This window comes from Struthio camelus, chromosome 4, assembly GCF_040807025.1.
Source record: "Struthio camelus isolate bStrCam1 chromosome 4, bStrCam1.hap1, whole genome shotgun sequence".
NCBI classification, from domain to species: domain Eukaryota; kingdom Metazoa; phylum Chordata; class Aves; order Struthioniformes; family Struthionidae; genus Struthio; species Struthio camelus.
In genome coordinates, this window is record NC_090945.1 from 60,492,066 (window position 1) to 60,512,349 (window position 20,284).

At 41.3% G+C, this 20,284-nt stretch overlaps 2 protein-coding genes across 10 annotated transcripts in view; one reads left to right on the plus strand and one right to left on the minus strand.

The window, feature by feature from the left end:
- Nucleotides 1–5,101, plus strand: part of ATP8A1 (ATPase phospholipid transporting 8A1) — a 118,783-nt gene extending 113,682 nt beyond the window's left edge. For all 9 annotated transcript variants that reach the window (XM_068943013.1, XM_068943010.1, XM_068943009.1 and 6 more), the window contains one exon: nt 472–5,101. In XM_068943013.1, the coding sequence (XP_068799114.1) occupies nt 472–569 (98 nt within the window). In that variant the 3' untranslated portion in view covers nt 570–5,101. The remainder of the gene's footprint in view (nt 1–471) is intronic.
- On the minus strand, nt 2,794–11,368 carry SHISA3 (shisa family member 3; the record flags this gene model as incomplete). Its single annotated transcript, XM_068941057.1, has 2 exons — nt 2,794–10,181; nt 11,101–11,368. Coding segments are annotated over 2 exons (720 nt in total), but the record flags the coding sequence as incomplete, so codon positions are not given.
- Between the last annotated feature and the right edge of the window lie 8,916 nt (nt 11,369–20,284).

The window sequence follows — 20,284 nt, forward strand, 5'->3', positions numbered from 1 at the left end:
CATTAGCTTTAACAAAGGAATTAGTTAATGAATTATTTTGAGTCATATGTAGATTTGGCAGTTAAATTTCCAGATTTTCTGCATCTTTAAGTTGTTTTAATTAAATCTTTTTTCCAAAAAAAAAGAAGACGTTTTTATGGAAAGTGTAAGTAACATATTGTGCTTTTGAGGTTTAATCATGTGTGTAACTATATTTATATCAGAACATAAACGCAGCAGACCATGCTCATTGCCTTTTGATAGGATTCTGTTCATTCCTAAGATACTGTGCAGAGTTCTTTCTGCTGTCTTATAGTTGCAAAATTATGTAAGAAATAGTGTGGTTTTTCTACCTACTAATCATTGAAAAGATGTTCATTCACCTCTATTGACCTTTTTTAAGTTACTTTCATTAAAACTTTAAAATGTTGAGGAATAAGTGAAACTGTGATCAAAACTTAATTGATTTCCATTTTTGTTTTCTGTCTGCAGATGGCTATGCTTTCTCTCAAGATGAAAATGGAATAGTTTCCCAATCTGAAGTAATAAGAGCTTACGATACCACAAAACAAAGGCCTGAGGAATGGTGAAGGAACATGGCTTGAGATTTGGGCCTTATTGGTTACTTCAGTGAGACAGACTGCTAGATCTTTGCTGGGAACTCTGATCAAGGCCCCATTATCAGACCTTTTAAGATCTATGATGGTCTTACTCCATAAAGTTTGGATTTGTGTATTCAGTAGACATAAGCACTGTGCAACTATACTGTAACATGCCATCTCCCTGAAATTTTGAAGGAGTATTTGCTTAGCCTTTGTAAACAGGTTGAAATTTACCTTGTATCTTGCCAGCTTGCTTATTGACAACAAAGCTGAATCAACACTGGTCATATACTTGGAGCATAATGGTCAGATTGCTAAACATACTTTACATTGACAGGCCATTATTAGCATCTGTTAAGGTTTTTAAGTGATAAATATTTAAATACAGTTGAGAACAAGCCTTGATAACTTGATTTCAACAAGTGCTGAAAAAGTAGTACCTTAATGGTGTTAACTCACCCCCAAGAAAGATTTTGAACCAAGATGTTTGTAGATGTTTGTGTCAAACTAACCTAAAGATGTTTGCCAAAGAAGTTCCATACATTTTTTCTCTCTTCAGAAGTAATTTGAAAGGAAATTAACTCCAGTCCTGATCTCAAAACTGCATGCTTGAGTCTCCACACTTGAGGAGAAAGATTTACAGTACGATGAGCCTAATCTGAGTGGCCTTTATGGCATTTGCTTTCAAAACTAAATTCCTTGCACCTTTGGCCTTATAGAAGCTTTTCCTTTATTTTCATGTGATAATGCAGCTACTGAAAATGACTGCCACTTGTAAAATGGAGTGCACATACTGTTGATTTGTTCGCATTTTTAAGAATTGCTCTACCTTACTTTCCTTTATCATTCTCTAATCTTTTTTTTCAATGCTTAGAATTGGAAGTTCTATCTGCTCATGCTGCAGCTTCAACAAAAACTTTGTTTTATTTTATAAATACAAATTAACTGCTAATTAAATTTTCAACCTTTTTTTCCTACAATTATTTAAAATATATTTAGTCAGAGTAAAGCATGCCCTTCAGAAGCGTGTGGTATGTACTGTTTTATTTGCACTAAAGCCACTTCCTATAAAGGAGCTAAAAACACTGCAGCAGCCTCTTTGCAACTTTTTAATCATGGAGAAAACCTACATACTCTCACCTTTCATTAAAAATGGAGAGGAAGTGACTACAGAAAAAACACTCCTGAATAAAACAAAAAGGGAAGAGGGGTTAAATTAAGTTTTAGTCCCTTGAGGAAAACAGTCATGATGGGTTTTTTTAAGTAGCTATAGTTGATATTTCCATGCTCTTTTCCAGGTGGTATTTCAAAAAAAGAACTACTACTAAAAAAAAAAAAAAAAAGATAAATCTTGTGGCTTTTTAGTCCACCTTTAATTCTGATTTTAAAAGCCATCACAATTACATTTAAAATAACTTTTATAGAGTAACAGATGCTTTTAATTTTAATTACATTTCATTGCATTATGTGGAAATGACAGGGTCGTTGCCTTTGAATGGAGATTAACTGGATAGAACAATGACATTCCTAATGATCTGTTAGATTAAGAATTTCTTCTTTGCTCTCCAAATCATCCAGTGTCTGTTTATAAGTAACAAGCCATACACTCCCATCTTTTCTCTGTCCTCCCTGATTTGCCGTATACTTACTAAAGCTGACTTTATCTTCTTGCCTTTCATCTAACTCAACATCTAGCTTTATTGCACCATCCAAGTTTCTTATGCCTCATTCTAGGAAAAGCTAACAAATATACGTGAAAAACCCAACAAAAGACACTATATGAAAGTACATATTTAGGAAGGCATATCAATGGGAAGGCAGCCTGCATTTCATATGCATGTTATGCAATATCTTCCTCTGACTTTCCCGAGGTGATCTTTACACAGAAGAGAAAACAGAAGACACGGGGACAAAGGGAATGTGTCCCACTAGAAACAGTGCTGCCAGTCAGTCATGCAGACAAGAACTGCCTTCAGAAAAGCCATTTCAGGCATAGATAAATAGATGGATCAATATGGGAGGGCCAAATCACTTGACCTAAGGCAAGAAAAAATTTGGGGGCATGCCCCTTTCTAAAATGGGGATCCTATTTTCTGTCATCTGAGGGACAATGGCCAACTTCAAAACATTTCTGAAATTAACCATGACGCTGTTGTTCTTTTATAATCTTTCAGTGTACTTAACTCATATAAAACAACTCAATTCGTACATACTGTTTATTAGTAAATTATTTTTGGTGGATTTTTTTTCTGTTATAAATGGCTTAAATAGTGGTTTTGAAGAAGTGACACATGAACTAGAAACACCATGTTAATGTAAGTGTGAGAAATTTAGAAGGTCACTTATTCTTCCTATGAAGTAAAATGAATCGTGCCAGTGTAATATAGTGGGGTGAGGGGGAGACGCAGTAGGTTTCAATTTTCTTTTGTCTGTATTAAAAGGGAAGAAAGCAACTGAGAAATCTCTAAGATCCTGAATTTACACTGTAATTTGTGCTGGTGGTTTTGCTCTGTTTTTTAAGATAGCGTAATCTTGTCACTATGTTTTGTCCTTACATTTTTACAGAATTTTAAGTAGTAGCCCACAAAGTGCATTTTTCACTTTGGTGACTTCTAATGTATTTTTTTTTTCTGTCTCTATACTTTTTCCACCCACTGTGTTATTTACTGTCTGGTAATTAGTGGTGGGAAGATTTCTTGGAAATAGTAAAAAGAAAATGCTACAGTTCTAACCATGTTTTCTGATTGCTTATTCAATTCCATTTTAAAAGATCATCTTAGCTATTTATGCCCATTTTTAAATCAGATCCAATATATAATATGCACTTTATTTTCATGTTAAGTACACAGTAATATAATCTATTATCTGTTTAGTATATCATGTCTTTGTTAAATTAATAAGATTGTGCAGATGTTTATTTAAAGAAAAGGCAATTTAGTAAAAGTTTTTCATCACGGTGCATTTATTCTTAATGTTTAAACATTTGAATTTGCATTAAATATGGAATTCACATGGAATTCTCCATGTGTTTTGTGTGCACTATATTGCAGTTACAAGTTAGTATTAAAAAATTTCCTTCCAAAAAGTTGAAGCAGTGCCACTTACAAATCAGATATCATATATAAATACAGTTGCTTGATTATTTTTAAATACATAAATATATATAAATGATTCAAAAGAGTACGTAACATAACAAATTTTAACAAACCTATTAACAATTTGTATTTGGAATTTTTTCTTGCCATTTCCTAATTTTAGACTTATTTTTGCAAAGCAGTTTCAACAGATTTATATTTAATCATCATTCTATTTGTATAAAAATGATAAATAAAATATTTTGAAACAATAAGAAATAGCTGAAGATTCCTATATGTCCATGTACATCCAGAAAGTCCACCGTGTTACAAAGATATGTATTAAATGTCATAAGACTTCTTTCATTATATTTAAACCCATCTTGAACAGTTGGTAATTTGGAATGCGTGTTGAATTTAAGGAGAGAAATTTTCACTTTTTTCTTCTTGCATATTGTGTAAAAGCACTTGCAGTTCTGCTGAATTTATCTGTCTGCATGAAATGATGTTTTTAAGTGTTCTGAGGCAATGCATGGTGGGTTGCTGTTCCCTTTTTTTAATGCCTTCGTTAAAAGTATCTTCATAATATATTCGGAAGCTAGTGACATATAAGCAAATGAGTTTGTCAGTTCAATTTTTTTGATACTGGATGTGTTCACTGGTAGCGAAACTCAGCAAGTGAGTTTCTCCTTCCCCCCTCTGCCCTCAGTCCCCCAGTTGGTTCTCTGTTAACCAAAAGATCTTCATTAAACAAAGGAATATCTTAGCATTCCAAACCTTGTTCCTGCTTCTGCAAACCCTTACTCGCATAGGCTTCCTTTGGACGGGTTGCAAGTATAAGGACTACTCGTCTGAGTTACGATGTGCAACGGTGGGCACTTTGGAGGGCTGGTACTTTAACTTAAATGAAAGCTTTTCCTTGTATAGAGTGATTTGTAATTGCAAAGCTGTGACCAGAGTAAGTTTGTTTAAAATCATGTTTTATGGGGTTTCCTTATTGTAGAAATAGAAGCCATAAATGTATTAATATTGTTTTTCTACTTCAACTTAACTTTTCATAAAGTTTTTCAGTGTTTGATATGTATAAACTGCTGCAGAAAGCAGTTACTATGTCCAAGCAAAGTTTGCAGTCAAGGAAAAGTGAGGTTTGCCAGCTCCCCTAAACCATTACTGCTGAAACTTATGTTGTGGAACTTATGAAGCTGCATGAAAGAAGACTTTTTGACTCAGTGTTTATGGTAGTTTCTCAGGTTTAGTTTTAACTGGATGTTAAATGCACTGTGTTTTATAAATAGTTATTCTCTCTTAGTAGCACATTCAGTTCTATGCAGTGTTACATGTCATTTGGCATTTGGTGACTGTGCATGTTTTGAACTGCAAATTTTAAATGTTTTGTCTTTTAATTGTTAAAAAAAAAAAGAATAAACTTTGCCATTAAATGAAGAAGCTTTGTTGAAGTGATTGGTTGCCAATGCTAGGGATTACTTTCAAAGGAAGATATATAACCCCTCATTCTAGTTTTTTAATCCATCAAAAAGGGAGGTATCAGAAATAGCATTTCACAGGAGCACCCAAGAATTCTTATATTACTGTGGTAAACTGATGAAAAAGTAGAAAATTATTTTTAAAAAGGTAAAACCAGTTATCTTCAGATGCCTCCCCTAGTTACCATGTGAAGCACAGAAAGAGTTAAAAACAAACTTCAGAAAAGGCAGTATGGGAGTCTGCAGTTTAGTGACCTGCAGCAGAGCCCAGCAGTGCTTCTGGTACTGATACCATATTTTGAAAGCGGAGAACTGCGCAGTACGAGAGCAATGGTAGAGCGTGAATAAGGAAACAATCTCATTTTTTTAGACCGCGGCGATACATGCAGTATCCTTTGGCTGTCATATGAGCAGACATTTTTTTCCGCAACAGTGCTAACCCACAGAATAAAAATCAATATATCCATACCTAAGTTGAGCCTTGATTATAGATGGATAATTTACTCTATATGTGCACTAAATATTGAATTTATTTGGTAGAGTTTGTAGTCTCAAGGCACATTCAGTAATGGATGCACGCTGTTAGTTTCGTGATCGCCTGGCCCTAACGGTAGAGGGGGCTTCAGGAGATCGCACTGTGCGGTGTGCCGTACGCCACCTCTGCTGCGCTGGCGGTCGTGAAGCCGTTGAAATGATTCCGGTTATAATACAGGTTATAATGACCCGGGTTCCCTTTCCAGTCCTTTCCCTCCTTCCTTTATCCGGCAAATGTTATTTTTAAAGTGGATCGTTTCACTGATCTGATTTGTACTGCAGCCCCGTGAATAGGTGCACTGTCACAAGCGCGAAATGGAGGGGAGGAAAGAAATGCCTTTCTCTTCTTTGCAAACCTGAGCGTCGTGGTGAGCAGCAGTCCGCTCCGCTCCGGAGGAGCAGCTGCGTTCCGAGGAGCGCTGTCCAAGCCAGCGCACCCGTTCTCACACCAGGGACAACAGCTCCAAAAATTGACTCCCTGTCCTTAATGCTGCTTCAAACTTGAAATGAATAGTAGCAACAATAATAAAAATTTCGGAATTGTCATTTTCTTTAATTCCAGTGGGATTAGTATTACAAAAAGACGATTAGTTTACCAAGTCTTTTATCATACCATGTACCTAGTTGAAATAGCATCCCTCAGAAATTCTTGTAAGTGCATGTAATGTTTTTCTTAGCACTGAAGAGTTTTGAAACGTTTTGGAGATACATGCTTAAGAAACCCATAGTACAGAAAAACAAGAAATGGCTGATCTAATTCATGCCACTAATTATTATTCTTTGCCCATAGAAGGTTTAGTTTTCATGCATGCTGATACCAGCTAATGGCAGCATATTTTGTGCATAAAGTCTGTGAATGATGATAATCAATTTACTGAGTGTGATTCTTCTTTCATTTTGATTTATTTTTAGCTCAGTGTCACTCTAGTAAAATTAGTGTAAATTAACTCTAGTATTACAAATAGAAGCATTAAACCTACTGTGTTTAAAAAGCGTGAGAGTAAAGCAAGTAGTGTGTAAATGTGACTTCTGATAACAAGCTATTTTCTGCCTTCTAATTGAAGCATATATCTAACCCTTCCAAACAAACTAGTTAGTTAGTCTCTGAAATTGTGCATCAGAATACCATGCGTGTTCTGCTTGCAAGCGTCAGAGAATGACTATTTTCCTATAAACCTTTGGAGCATCTAGTGCCAATAGGTCCTTTTCATTAAGAAGGAAATTCATTATTAGCACCTGTAACCCAAATCCATTTGTGTTGGAAAGTACCAGCACAGGCAAAAACCACTTCAGTCCAAGGACTTGTATTCTGGTCAGCTCCCTTCATCTCTATTCAGCTATTACTGTCACTTCAGCTGCATTAACAAAAATTATAAATTTTTTTTTGTCAATCAATTTGTAGACCGTGCATAATTCCCACCTCACCTGGTTTACAGTTAGTTCAGTACAGCCATCTTAGCTACACCTGATCTTTCCCACAGTCTTAGAGCCCTGTCTGCAAGATTCGCTGCACTCTGGCCGCCACTCTGTGAAATGCTTAACACTCCATAAACTTTAAGTCCCATTCAATGAAATTATTCCTGTGTGTCAAGTTGTTTAAGCATTTTATGAGGTCAAACCTATTATGCAGCATATGCTAGAACAAATCCATTATGTAGCCTCCGGGGAGGAAAGGAAGTAGCTCAGATGGGTCTTCCCCGCTAGGCTGAATTTCACAATCCATGGCAAACTTTACAGCCTTTACTTACTCTGAATAATCCTTTAGAGTCTATGAGACTGTACCCAAGTGTAGCAAAATGTGTCCCTATATTAATACATGAATAAAACAAATTAAAGTCCATTGCAGCCGTTACGATGAAGCAGGCTGGCTGCTTTAGCAATACACCATGAAAGCTGAATAGGCAATACCAGTTTCAAACCCATGATTTCTTTGCGGAAAACATCTAACTTCAGCTATCCACCACTTAGGTTAGTAGTTCTGATGACTACTATTTCAAAACCGTCTTCACTGTTTCAAAGAAAACAAAATTGCACCATTTTAGCCTAAAGTGGTCCAAGTTTCTGCTTCCATATATTGGATCTTTTTTGCCTTTGTTTAAGAGATTAAAAAACTTCTATTAACAGAAGACTTGAAATGTGTTTGTAAACCATGGTCAAGTCGACTGTTTAACTGTTTCAATATCCGTTTCTGCTGTATAGGGGAACGATCAGCAGATCACATAGGCTTGCTCCCAAACAACAGAGCTAGTGTCTATTGCAGTATTAAATGCTAGCTTCATTTTTCCAGGAAAGATCATTCACACAGTCCCATATTCCTCATGCATTCAAAACGCCCAGTGGATCCAGAACAGAGCTCTATAAAACACTGACAAAGGAAGGTCCCCTTGCTTGAAGGAGACCGTTTTTTGAAAAGTGCGAGGCAAAATATTAAAATTTCAAGTAATTTTGCAAATATCTGACATCTTTTTTTGATAAAACATATATATACTATTATGTATCACTATTTTGGTTCATAATTAACAATTACAATATTTGAGCCAAAATTTATTACTTAAAATATCATTATATAGAACTTAAGCTGTCTTTATGCTTATAAATTATAAGCATAATTTATTCACAAAAATAAGTATGCATAGAAGCCCTTTAATGACTGTATATGTTGCTTGTGTATTTTCTGTTTGCTTGCAGCATCTGTTTGTTTTATATGCCTTTTTTTCTTTTGCCATTTGGTTTGTTGGATTGCTTGGATGAAGGAAATGTAGAGGGGCAAAAGAATGTATTCCTATGATGGGAGTTGCCTAACTAATCAAAGTAGTTTTTACCACATCAAGTTTCAAGTTACATATAAAAGGCATTAATCTATTAGCTAGCTCTATATTCAGAAATGTACATTATAGTGAATCTGCACAGCATCACAGGTACACAGCTGAAGATGCACATCATTTACAAAAGCAAAATTAACTATTTTTAATGGAAAATATACAAAAGAGTGAAACCATCAAAATGAAAACTTGCTCATCAAACACTTTCTGTGCAGAGATATACAGGTGACACTACATTTCAACCACACAGTTTATTGACAAAAGTTTTCAGTGTGACTACTAAATAATTAGTGCTGTCAATGCTGTAAATACATTTTAAATTACAAGTTTGTCTTTACATTTTATACATTGCTAATTTTACAAATAGAACTTTAAGGTCAGTTTGTCCAACTTATTGCATAAAAGTAGCTGAGCAAAAAGCCAACAATAAATACTTCCTGCTGAAAAATGCTTTAATATAATGCCATTTTTAGAATTTTATGCTGAGAAGTTATTATTGAATACATTCTGCTTTTCCCATATATAATTATTTGGCTGCTTGGGATCGGCATGTTTTCAACTAGTCTAACTAATACTAAAATATTTTTATCTTCCTTACTAGTAGTTTACTAATAAAATTATGCAGTGTAATTTCACATATAGTATGTGCATTAAAAAAACTCACACACTTGGATATCTATAGTAATGCACTTCCTCATATTTTCATTGCTCATGGGTGTGGGAAGCAGTCAGCTGTTTTTAGGATGCTCAAGCTCTTCATTTTAGCAAGTCTTCTCTCTTACTTCCTCAGTCGTATTGCTGCTTTACAGAACTACTCTGACAATTAGATGTGCCCAATGCAGCCACTTTGTTAACTAAGTTAATATCATTTAGGGTTAAAATATTGTTTATGACACTATGAAATGAATACTTTTATCCCAAAACAGTTTTTCTACCTGTCTCTGAATATGTTCTGCATAAATTAGACCAAACTATCAGAGCAGTCAGTTTTTAAAGCAATTAAGCTTGTAATACTCATTTGTAATTGTGAATAGTAATTGTAATTCCACGTTTGGGCCAGTAAACTAAATGTTTCTTCGTACAAGGCTGATTCTATGAGATCTTGCGCTTTTCAAGGGCGACTCACCCACTCGAACTGTTCTGACTCCCACAGTCACGGAGCACGTTAGCGCGAAACATGCCCAGCAGCGGTCCTTGCACTTCCTAGGGCAGCACGGTTTCTTGATAACGCCTTTCAGCTCTGACTAAAATCAGAGCAGCTCTTGCTGGCTAGGGCAGGCTCTGGCTGGAGAGGGTACCCGAAGTACGGGGGTGACACCAGAAACCCCGGCGGCTGAGGCAGGTGCACAGAATGGGCTGCCTGGAAGCAGCCAGATGTGTAGGGCGGAGGTGAGGACGCCACCAGGCCTCCCGGCTCTGCCCGGGCGAAGGAGAACCTGCGAACCGAGCCGCCGGCGGAGCTGGAACTCGTGGCGGTACTGGACTGTCTCGACGGCGTCCTGAAGCTCGTCGAGGCCAGGATCATGGGAAGGGTCTCGGTCTGATAGCTCCGAAGAGAAAATCGTATGGGCTGCGATGGTTGTTTAGGTCTTAAGCATGTGCAACAATAAACAGCTACCAAAGAGCCCACAATAATGAAGGCTATAAATATCGATCCGACAATGAGAAATGGAACGTAGATTGGTTCTGGTAAAGAAAAAGAACAGACAAACCATGCATATTAGCCTACAGAAATAACAGTTGTAGCACACAGAAATAAACTCCGTCGAGGATATGAAGACTCACATCGCTGTTAGATTCCCACTAACCATCGGCCCTTTTCAGAAGACAGAGCTTCTGTTCATCACCGATAGAGCTAACTGGAAGCGTATGCCCTACCTGTGCAAGTTAACATTCCTTTCTGTTGACAGCTCTAATAATTTCTAGTGGTAAAAACTGTCCACGCTGTGTCTGGTTTGCTGCGTGGTTATAGTTTGTTCAATCTCGGTTTCCCTCAAGAACCAAATTCTTCTCCTCCCCTGCCCTGCCCTCCCACCCCAGACTGTTGGGGCTGTCAAGCGTAACCGCCTGGACCTGCAGGCTAACTCCAGCACCTCCGACGTTGTTGCTTGCACTTGTACGGTGAGACATAAACGCAGAGCGAGTGACTCGGAAAACTACTCTCCGTGCGCACTGCTGGATTCCTTTTGTTTGACAAGCCGACGGCCCCTTGCACCGTGGGGTCACGTCTGCAGAGCACCGGGGCTCAGTCTCACCTCTGGGGAAAAAAAAGCCGAACCGACCCAGACCAGCTTTGCAGCCAGTGCTTCGCGGCAAAGCAGCCGCCGCTGGAAACGTGAAACACAAACGCGCACTGAAGGCACCCGGCTGTCGGGGGGGCACTCGTCGGCCGGGAAGCTGCGAGGCCAGGCGCTGCCCCGGGGCGCTGCCTCTCTGCGCCCCGCGGCGGGAGCCGCGACCCGCCGCGCCGGGGGCTCCGCTCGCCCCGCCGCCGCCGCCGCCGCCGCCGCCGCCTCCCCCGGGGCGCACCTGCAGCCCCGCCGCCTCCTGCCCTCCCTCCCGGGCCGGGCCGGGCAGCCCCGCAGCCCGCGGGCCGGGCACTCACGGGCGGCGACTCCCGGGTCCGGGGGCTCCCGGTCGTTGGTGCAGCCGCCCTGCTCCAGGCGGGCCTCGGCGGCGGCGCAGCAGTAGCGCAGCGAGCAGGAGCCGCAGCAGATGGTGGCGGCCGCCGTGTCGAAGCCCTCGGGGCACTGGAAGCCCTCGTGGTAGCCGCCCTGCCCGTCCACCCAGCCGTGGCAGTACTCGCCGCCGCCGGGCTGCCCGCCGCCGCCGCCGCCCAGCAGCCCCAGCAGGAGGCAGCGCAGCAGCAGCAGCCGCAGCCGCAGCCGCAGCCGCCGCCGCCGCCCCGCCATCGCCGCCGCCGCCGCCGCCGCCGCCGCCGCCGGCGGGGCGCCCCCTCGCCGCCCCGGGCTCCGCCGCGCCGGGCGGGCGGGGGCGGCCCCGGGCGCCGCCGGGGGCCGGGCGCGGGGTCTCCCCCCCCCGGCCGCCCCCGCATCCCCCCCGCGCCGCGCTCACCTGCGGCCGGGCCGCCGGGGCGCGCACGCCGGCCGCTGACAGCTGCCCGCCGCCGCTTCCTTCCTCCGGTTATCACTGCATTTTCCTGGCCGGCCCGGCCGCCTCGGCCCCCGCGTCCCCCTCCCGGGCGGCCCGGCCCGGCAGCAAGCCCTGAGCGGGCTCTGCCGGGCCAGCTCCGCACACGCGCTGCCGAGGCGTCTCCCCGACCCTGCCTTCCTCTCCGAAACGCAGGTATTTATTCTTCGTGCACGATTAGTAGAGCTGAAATGAGGCGGTCTGCCCTTCCGGAATACCTACGTATGTCGCTTTCCTTCCCGCTGTCTTCACACTCAAAACCAGAGGAGCTCACTGCAGTGCCAGGGTCATTTAAAGCAGCTTTGTGCTTTAAGAGTTTTAAAAAACAAAACAAAACAAAACAAGCATAGCACGTTATTTAATACAAGGACTCTTTGCTTTTTAACTTGTTTCCTTTTCTTGATACTTTTTTATGTGTAAAGATACAGCAATATATGCATAGATGATTTCCAGCACCTTTGAGGCACTCTCACCTCTGTGTTCCGAGCCGGGAGGGAGAGCGTGGGGCTGAGGAGGAGGGACACACTTCGGTTCGCACGAACGTCTGATCCTTCTTCTGCTGGAAGAATAATAGCAAGTCACCAAGCATCAGGAAAACCACAGAAGGAGCTGCGTATTCATTTATGCTAGAGAAAAAAAAAATATTTTAAATGAACTGAGCAGATTTGGACTTCTGGTTCAAACAAAGAAACATTTCTTTAAGTGATGTGTCCCTTGTGTGCTATCCAAGAGGCTTTAACAGTGGAAGTGCTTGAGAAACGAGTGTTACATTAAAGTCGGGCTGAACTGAAGAATTTGTTTTTACTGCATCTTAAACTTCCTCCCATCATTTACTGCCGGGGTATGAATATGTATATCTGAGTCTGACCACTTGTCAAACATTTTGAATGCCTGTGTCACTAATTTTAAAAGTTGGCAGGTTTAGTGAAACAAAAGGAACAAAGTGTGCTGTGTACCAGCAATAAAACTCTGTGCGCTGAGAACCATCTATCAAGACCATAGACTGCTGGCCTAACCCAGATAAAGGCCACAAGCGTAGTATTTATGTTTGTTGGCTTTTTTTAATTTTTAACTAGTCTCTTATCTTTTTCACTCCAACCCTTTTTTTCTATTTTGATTTCTTTAAATATAACCCATACTAACGGATAGGAAAAGCAAATCAAACAGTTATATAGATGCAAAATATTTTTCATGGAAATTTAGGAGGTATATGTATAGAAACTACAAAATGTAGATATTGGAGAAAAGAAAATAGATTTCTAACGTGAAGATGTGATATTCTGTCCTTTTCTGTATTTTCATTTTGAAATGATGATGTGAATTAAACTTGTACCAGCTGTCCTGACTCTGAGTTACTGGTTTTTATAGTCCAATGTTAAATATTAATATAGTTTTGCATTTATTTCTCTGTGGTTTTAAAGCAAACATAGCCTCCAAGGAATGTTTTAAAATGTAAGGCTTTTAAAGGCCTAATGCAGCTTCCGAGAAAGTCAAAGGAAATCTTTTTGTTGACCAGGATGAGACTTGGATCAGGAGCTCAGTAAGGTCTGCATGGTATGCTTAGCTGTCCGTAGCTGGCTATTCTACAGGCAGCAGATGCATCCTGTCAGGCAGGCAGGAAACCCACATTCATAGTAATATCTAAGCAAATGTTTTGCAGTTCATAAGAATTTTGCTAATTAATTCACCACCTTTAAAGCAAGAGGTCTGAAAAAAATCATCATTTTGCTAGATACTTCAGATATTTGGGTATTTCTCTGTGATCCTCATGCAGGAACTGGGCGAGGGAGGAACGCTAATCCACAGGCATCAGCATGAATCTGAGCTGGTTTTGTTCTCCTGTGTTGCTGTGCTCGGACCATCTCTAGTGTCTGGATCGTTAATAAAAGTCTATCGTTTGTGTCCCCCTTTAGGCAGGGCCACTCTCTGCTCCGCTCTTGTGCGACCTGATGGCAGCTGTGCAGTGTCTCTATCAAATGTGCACAATTACCTGTCTCTCTCTTTGAATCCCAAATTGCTCCACCCTGCAAGAACTTAACCGTACGCTTTAATGTGTGCATGTGTGCAGTTGGCTTTTCTGTGGATAAGTAGCATCTCACTCGCTGGAGTGGCTTCATCTCACTTGCGCCAAATAGAAGCCAGAGGCAAGTTCCGGTACTGCTCTTCCACACACAGCGAACCCTGAAAGTTTGAAAATACATGGGCCGTTTTCCTTTGGACTGTTGATGTCCTAAATGACTTATTTCGGTTGACATTCTGCTTTCTCTGAAAGATTGGTGCAGTTTTCATGATGTGGAGTGATTCTGGAGTAGATGAACTTGGTCATTCTGATCCAGAAAGACAATACCTTTGCTCTGCTCCCCTTTCAGGAAGGTTGTATCTGTGTCATAGCGCACTTAAAGAAATTGAGATGTTGGCAGATTTGTTTGCGTCTATTTATATTATGTTTTTTAAACTAAACCCACAAAAAGTTAAGAATTCAGGGGAAAATCAGGAGCATTATATGTTATCTAGACTGTAGGTGACATCCTTCATTCTCATTTTGAGTACACCAGATTGCTAGGAAAGCCTCACTTGGGCGTGTTTTGCTGGGTAATAGTCTTGCAAAGCACCACTTTGCTTATTTTTTTTTTTCTTGGCTGAAGCCTTCCAGCTTATAGATAATGTGCCATCATTGATTTTGAATGAAAAACACTTCTTTTAATTGAAAAGCCCATATAGCTATTGCTCTGATTATTGTTGGTCTTAAAACTAGCATAAGAGAGATTAGTAATATATCAGGCAGAAAAGATAATGTTATGAATAGTTTAAGCCATTATTGTTTAACAGGTAGGTTTAAGGTGTTATTATCCCCTCAGCAGACCCATGGGGATAGATCGTTACAGCACTCCTCCTCTGCTCCAGTGCAAAATCAAACAATTTCTCTTAAATTACTGCTGAAATCATTGCATCCATGTCTGCAGTAATTATCTCACTTCTTCCAAATTAATTGATTGTAAAAGTAAGCATTAAATTCTTCTTAAAGGGGTTCATATTCCTGCTAATATTTTTGCTACTTGATTTCTGGGTTCGGTTTGGGGATTTTTGTCCGTTTTTTACTATGGTATTTTGGGGGCTCCTTTAGATTAGAGCATAAAAAAGTCAAGGAAGCATGAACTTAGGCATGAGAAACAATCTTATTACCTTTTCAGGTAGTTAGTAACGTTAGTAAAACTCTGGGAGTTGGGCCTGACTATATGAGTCCAAAGAGCAAATGGATCTTCCAAACATATAAACAATTGCACACATTTATCTTGACCAGAAAAATGATAGGTTCAGCTCATATCTTGCTTGATGGCACTAGCAATACTGGTAATTTCTCCCTTGCTGTTCATTAAATATTGTCTTGAATTTCAAAGAATATAAAGGCTAAATCTGGTTTTCAGCTTCTGAAAACAATCTTGAGCAAGCAGGTTTACTGAAAAAAATGGAATTTGCCATGTGACTGCCAGGGTTTACAAAACTATACTGCAAACCCTTTAGCTAGCTCAACTGTTTCATATAGCATATAAGTGTATAAGGATGGTTCTGAGTAAAACTCTGTAGGATTGGTCTCTAAAACTATACCCTTGTTCGTGGCCCCTTGCTGAGAAAGCTCTTCCTGAAATTGCCTTGCGAGGAGAATGAGCTGCCAGGCCACGCGCAGTTCTTCCCGAGCGGGAGCTGGCTGCCGGGCGCACCGGGACGTGCCTCGGGCGCCGCGCTGCAGGCAGGGCTCGTCCCGTCGCTGCTCGGCCTCCGGCCCGCCTCGGCGCCTGCAGTGCGCCCCCCCTTTCCCGCTTCAGCAAATTAATACGGAACTGCTTTAATTGGCTTAACTAAGGGGAAATGTCCCTCTTGTCTTCTTTCTTTTGCCTTGTTTCTTTTTCAGTGTATTATTCTTACCCTTTCATATCCAGAAGGGAGGGATCCTTCTAGACTGTTTTGGTTTGGAAGTCGCAGTTTCTGACAGTCAACATATTTTATGGCTGATTTCTGACTAGCAAGAAATTCAGGATGAGATACGACCAGCACTGCACTGGTTTTTTCCTCCTAAGCAGGATTATCCCTTTTTTTCCCAGAAGTCTCTCAGGCGTCCTGGAGAGAGACGGTTACGTAGCCCCGATATTAAAAGGAGCATCACTTGTACTTTCACATAAGTAGTCTGTTCAGAAAGCCAGTTATGTTTTTTTGTAGGGGTCAGGCTATTTTAGCCTAATGGCTGTCTAAGCAAATGAGATTGTGTATGTTAAAAAGTCTCAGGGCTCACCGAAGCAGGAGATGTTAGGTTAGTGCTGCACGGATATTTGTACGCTTGCATTGCACTGGTGCTCCCTTGTATGAAGCCCACAGAGGTGTTAGGTGCAGACTTCAGAAATAGCTATGTCTTTACACAGCACCAAGAGCAGAAGCGGTTTTCAAGCCACCAGGCATCCACCATTGACCAAAGGACGTATTATCTCAGCCCCCCAGCTGTATTTTGGGAGGTCGCTTTTGTCTTCCACTTGAGCTCTATAAGAGGCGACGCTGTGAAACAGGAAAAGATTTGCTTGCAGGCAGTAACTGGGGTGCCCTGAGCACATCTCTTCCACCCCGTCACCCCGGTGCTGCCTGCTCTCTGTTTCGGCAGCCAGATGCAAATGCAGCTGTTTCTTAGGAGCAGGAGAGCAAGGACAGATGTCTAGAAGAGATAGGAACGGATGACCTTACGGGATATGCAATTACTTGTCCTCCACTCCAGTCGCTGCTAAAAATAACCTGTCTTATGGCGAACAAGGAAAGTGGAACGGAACTGCTGACGCTTCTTCAGGCCATTGTTTTCTGTTGCAGGCAAGCAATACGCTCTTTCCTCCAGGTTTGCTGAAGAGGTGTTTAATTTGCTTTTAAACCAGAAGTATCTGTGCTGTTAGATTCAGAAGCAGATTCCCCGCACAACATTTTTCAATTCTGAAAAAAACCCGATATGTAATTATGCCAACTGCTAGTACAGCAAGAGCCAAAAAAACATAAAGAATAAGTCAAAAAGAAAATGTAAAAAATGGCAGACAGAATATTTTGTTACATTTCTAGCAATTATTTTCAAAGCACTGAATATGGGGAAATGTTTTGACAGCAAAAAAAAAAAAAAAGATTGAAAATGGTGGCATTTGGACCATTTTCACCTGAAAAATGTTAATCAGCTACAGTGGTTTGGCATGTAGCTCCTTCTCAGTAACTTGCAGAGAAAGAATGAGTTATTGCTAGAAAATAACTATTTTTTCTAACAATATTAATATTGTAACCATTTTTAAGCACTACCAGCGAGAGGTGAAAAGCTTAATATGCTATTGCCATGCAGTTCCCTAATCCCCTGAACAGAAGACTTGGTGCTAGAGTCATATTAATGAATGCTACTACAGAAAGGTCCGAGGAGAGAGAGAGCATCAGTTAGATCTGCTTTGCGCTGCAACTGAATGTGCACTTCTTTCCTTGCAACCCTTAGAATTAATGACTAAAAAGTAAAAGGATATGAGAGAATATGATGTCCGAGGGTAGAAAGAGCATGTTCTTACTAGCGAATGAACACGGCTGTTGTTTTTCACTCTTGCCAAGAAAAAGAACATTTGAACAGTCAAAAAGAAAATAGGGAATATATACCACTGCATTTTTTTTCCAAGATAAATGATGATAAATATGAGGGCACTGTTTCGGTCCTAAATTAACAGAGTATACCTAAGTATTAACAGACTGTGCCTAAGTTTAAAGGTATGTGATTATTTTTTTTTAATTATGAAACTACAGCATGAAAATAACTAAAAACTAATGTGAAGAGAAATCTTCAGATAGATTGGTTGTGGGGTGCCTTAAACCTTAAATAAGATTCATAGTTTACAAAAGTTTGAGAGAACTAATTATTTCAGAAATAGCAATTTCAGGCACTTGTAGTCTGGTTTTAACTCTTCAAAGTGCTATACAAATAATTGACTAATAACCGACCCTCTTGACCTAAAAGACTAATCCTGCTGTAGCACTAAACCTGCTAAACTGTTCCCTGACACTTGTCTCAGCAAAACATAATTTTATTTATTTTAAAAGTGCAAATAGGAATTTTAAAAGGACTCATATTCCTGCTGTTACTCACCTGTTCTGGCCGGTAAATAGCCACTATCCAGTACTAAAAAATATGGGCTAAAATAAGCATCTTTGAACCCGGGAGCGTTCCCACAGTTCCTGTGGCTCGCGTCCTCCACATCCTGCTTCCTCAGCTTACATCTTCCCAGAAGAAGGACACTCATTCAGGTTTTGTGTTTCTATCATTTCACATACATAACAGATAGCTATATTTTGTTCATTTTGTGTTATATTTGCATTGCCTTTGTTATGGCCTCTTAATAATGCTCTCTCCACTTCATATGTACAGCACATTTCTCAAAATACATAAAACACTACAGGGAAAACGTTAGCATTTAGTGACATAAATTAAATCCGTATTTATGATAATCCAAACAGTGAATGAAGGATTAGGTGAGCTTAAGGACCTATATTTCTTGTTCTGGTTGCAAGTGGGTTGAATTTAATGGAGATCTCTCTACCTTTGCTTCCCCCAGGCGAGGGCCAGGCAGGGACATGTTCAATCTGGCTCTGTTTTGAGCAGCTCCAGAGTTGCTGCAAGTCGTACTCAGCTACTTGTTGCTCCTGATATGATGCATTTCCATATGAGATCCATCCCGCTGTTCACCTAATCGGTAGTCCTCTCTGCGTCTGGCCACCACTAGCTGCTTCACACATGGCTGATCAGGGTGTGTGCAGAAGAAATACTCTGAATTTCTGGTCGGAAGTCCATTATCCTGAAATTTACCCCCATAAAATTTATGTGCAGAAAGGAGAGCTTATCTGGGGAGCCCAATATACAATGGTTTGAAACATTTGGATTAGCAATAGTTGGGAATTGGCTTTAACTCAAATCCTAGAGCAGGATACTATTTCCAAAATATTCTGCTTGCAGTTTTTTTGGCAGAAGCTGAACATTGAGCAGATGTCTTCACTGAGGTGCACTTTTTTTCTGAAATAATATGATTAAATGAAAGTCCTGTAAAACGAAATCTGAATGTGCCACTCTAAACTGTATTACATGGTATTTGCAGGCACTGCACTTCATTTGCCCACTCGCCTGCCTCGTTGAGGTCTCTCTACAGCTCTTCCAAACCCGGCCGCTCTGTTTGCCTGTCTCACGAGCCCTGTTCGCAGAGCCCTCCGCCTGGCAGCGCCCATAAGGAGCACTGGGGACGCCGGCGGGGCGCAGGGGGATAGTAGCCCCCTGTCTTGCACTGCTGCCCCCTTTCAACAAACCAAACAAAACATAACCACATTTCGCCCCTCATAACTTAGAGCATCGCCGTGGTGCAGTTATAAGGTTTGATTGCTATTCAAGAAAAAAATTGAGTAATTTAGGAAGATGTCTTTGAATATGGCCCAAGTGCAGACTATGTTCTGTGGTGCACGGGACCTAACGTGGACTAACTCTTTAAAGAACTGAGAGTAGACTCACAAAACGTTTTGGTGAACACATTAGTTATTTCGGAGAGCAGCAATGTTGACTTAAAATACTTAGCTTCTGGATTTGACTAAAAATATTCACATAAGCTGAATGTAGTCATGTGTTTAGGGAATTAAGAAGTTTACTTCTAAGTATTACTTATTATTCTTATGTGTAACAGCCTGAGGAAATTTTCTTTTGCTTATCTACATTTCAGTCTCTTCACTTAGATTTCTTCTGGGATCAGACCTACAAAAACAACTGGATTTATGATATACTAAAGTTTACAGCAACCACTTAACAGATGCTCCTGTTCCAGAAATGAAATTAATAGCGCTTGAATATAGTCTCACATGTTGTCAATTCTGCTGTTTCCTGAGTGCAGGCAGTAGTTTTCTAGCACACATCAAGGAAGCAGCTGACACGTAAGGATACCAAGGAAAATAACCGCACACCGCCATCTGCGGTGCAGGCCAGGGGTACTGCAGGACTTGCTTACCGCTGGGGAACGTGCGAAGGCGCGTTTCGAAGCCAGGCGGCCGTGGCGTCTCCCCTTCTGGCCGCAGTTCGGGTCGACGCAGAGCTCGGTTTGCCTCAGGGCCTTTGTAAGAAGCAGCGTGAAGGACAGTAGTGTGAGGAGTGGGAACTAACACACAGTTTGGGGACTAACATTTTTCGAACGGATTTGGGGTAGACTCTGAAGGCCTTACTCAAGGACGGCTGGCTGAGACTACGCAGGGCAGAGGGAGGAGAGCATATTCGGTCTTTCGTGGGAGACCTCACGCAGAGGGTACTGCACGACAAGCATTGCGCGGTCAGAACACATCCTGGTTTGCTCATCGCTTTGCGACAGCGCGGCCTGTTATTTTGTCCTGCCTCGTGTCCGCCTTGCCGCAGGGGTGCCTCCCACGTCGCCTCACCCTGCTGCCTGCCAGCCGCCATCGCCCACCGCTTGCGTTGCCAGAGCTGTGCTGCAAACATCTACACGGACAATTTGGGGCCACCCCCAGGTCCAAACCATTCATCCAGCAGCACCGCAAGCATCTGCTCGGGCACAACCAACAGCTCCATAGGGACCTGCCACGCAGCCACGGCGAAAGAAGCA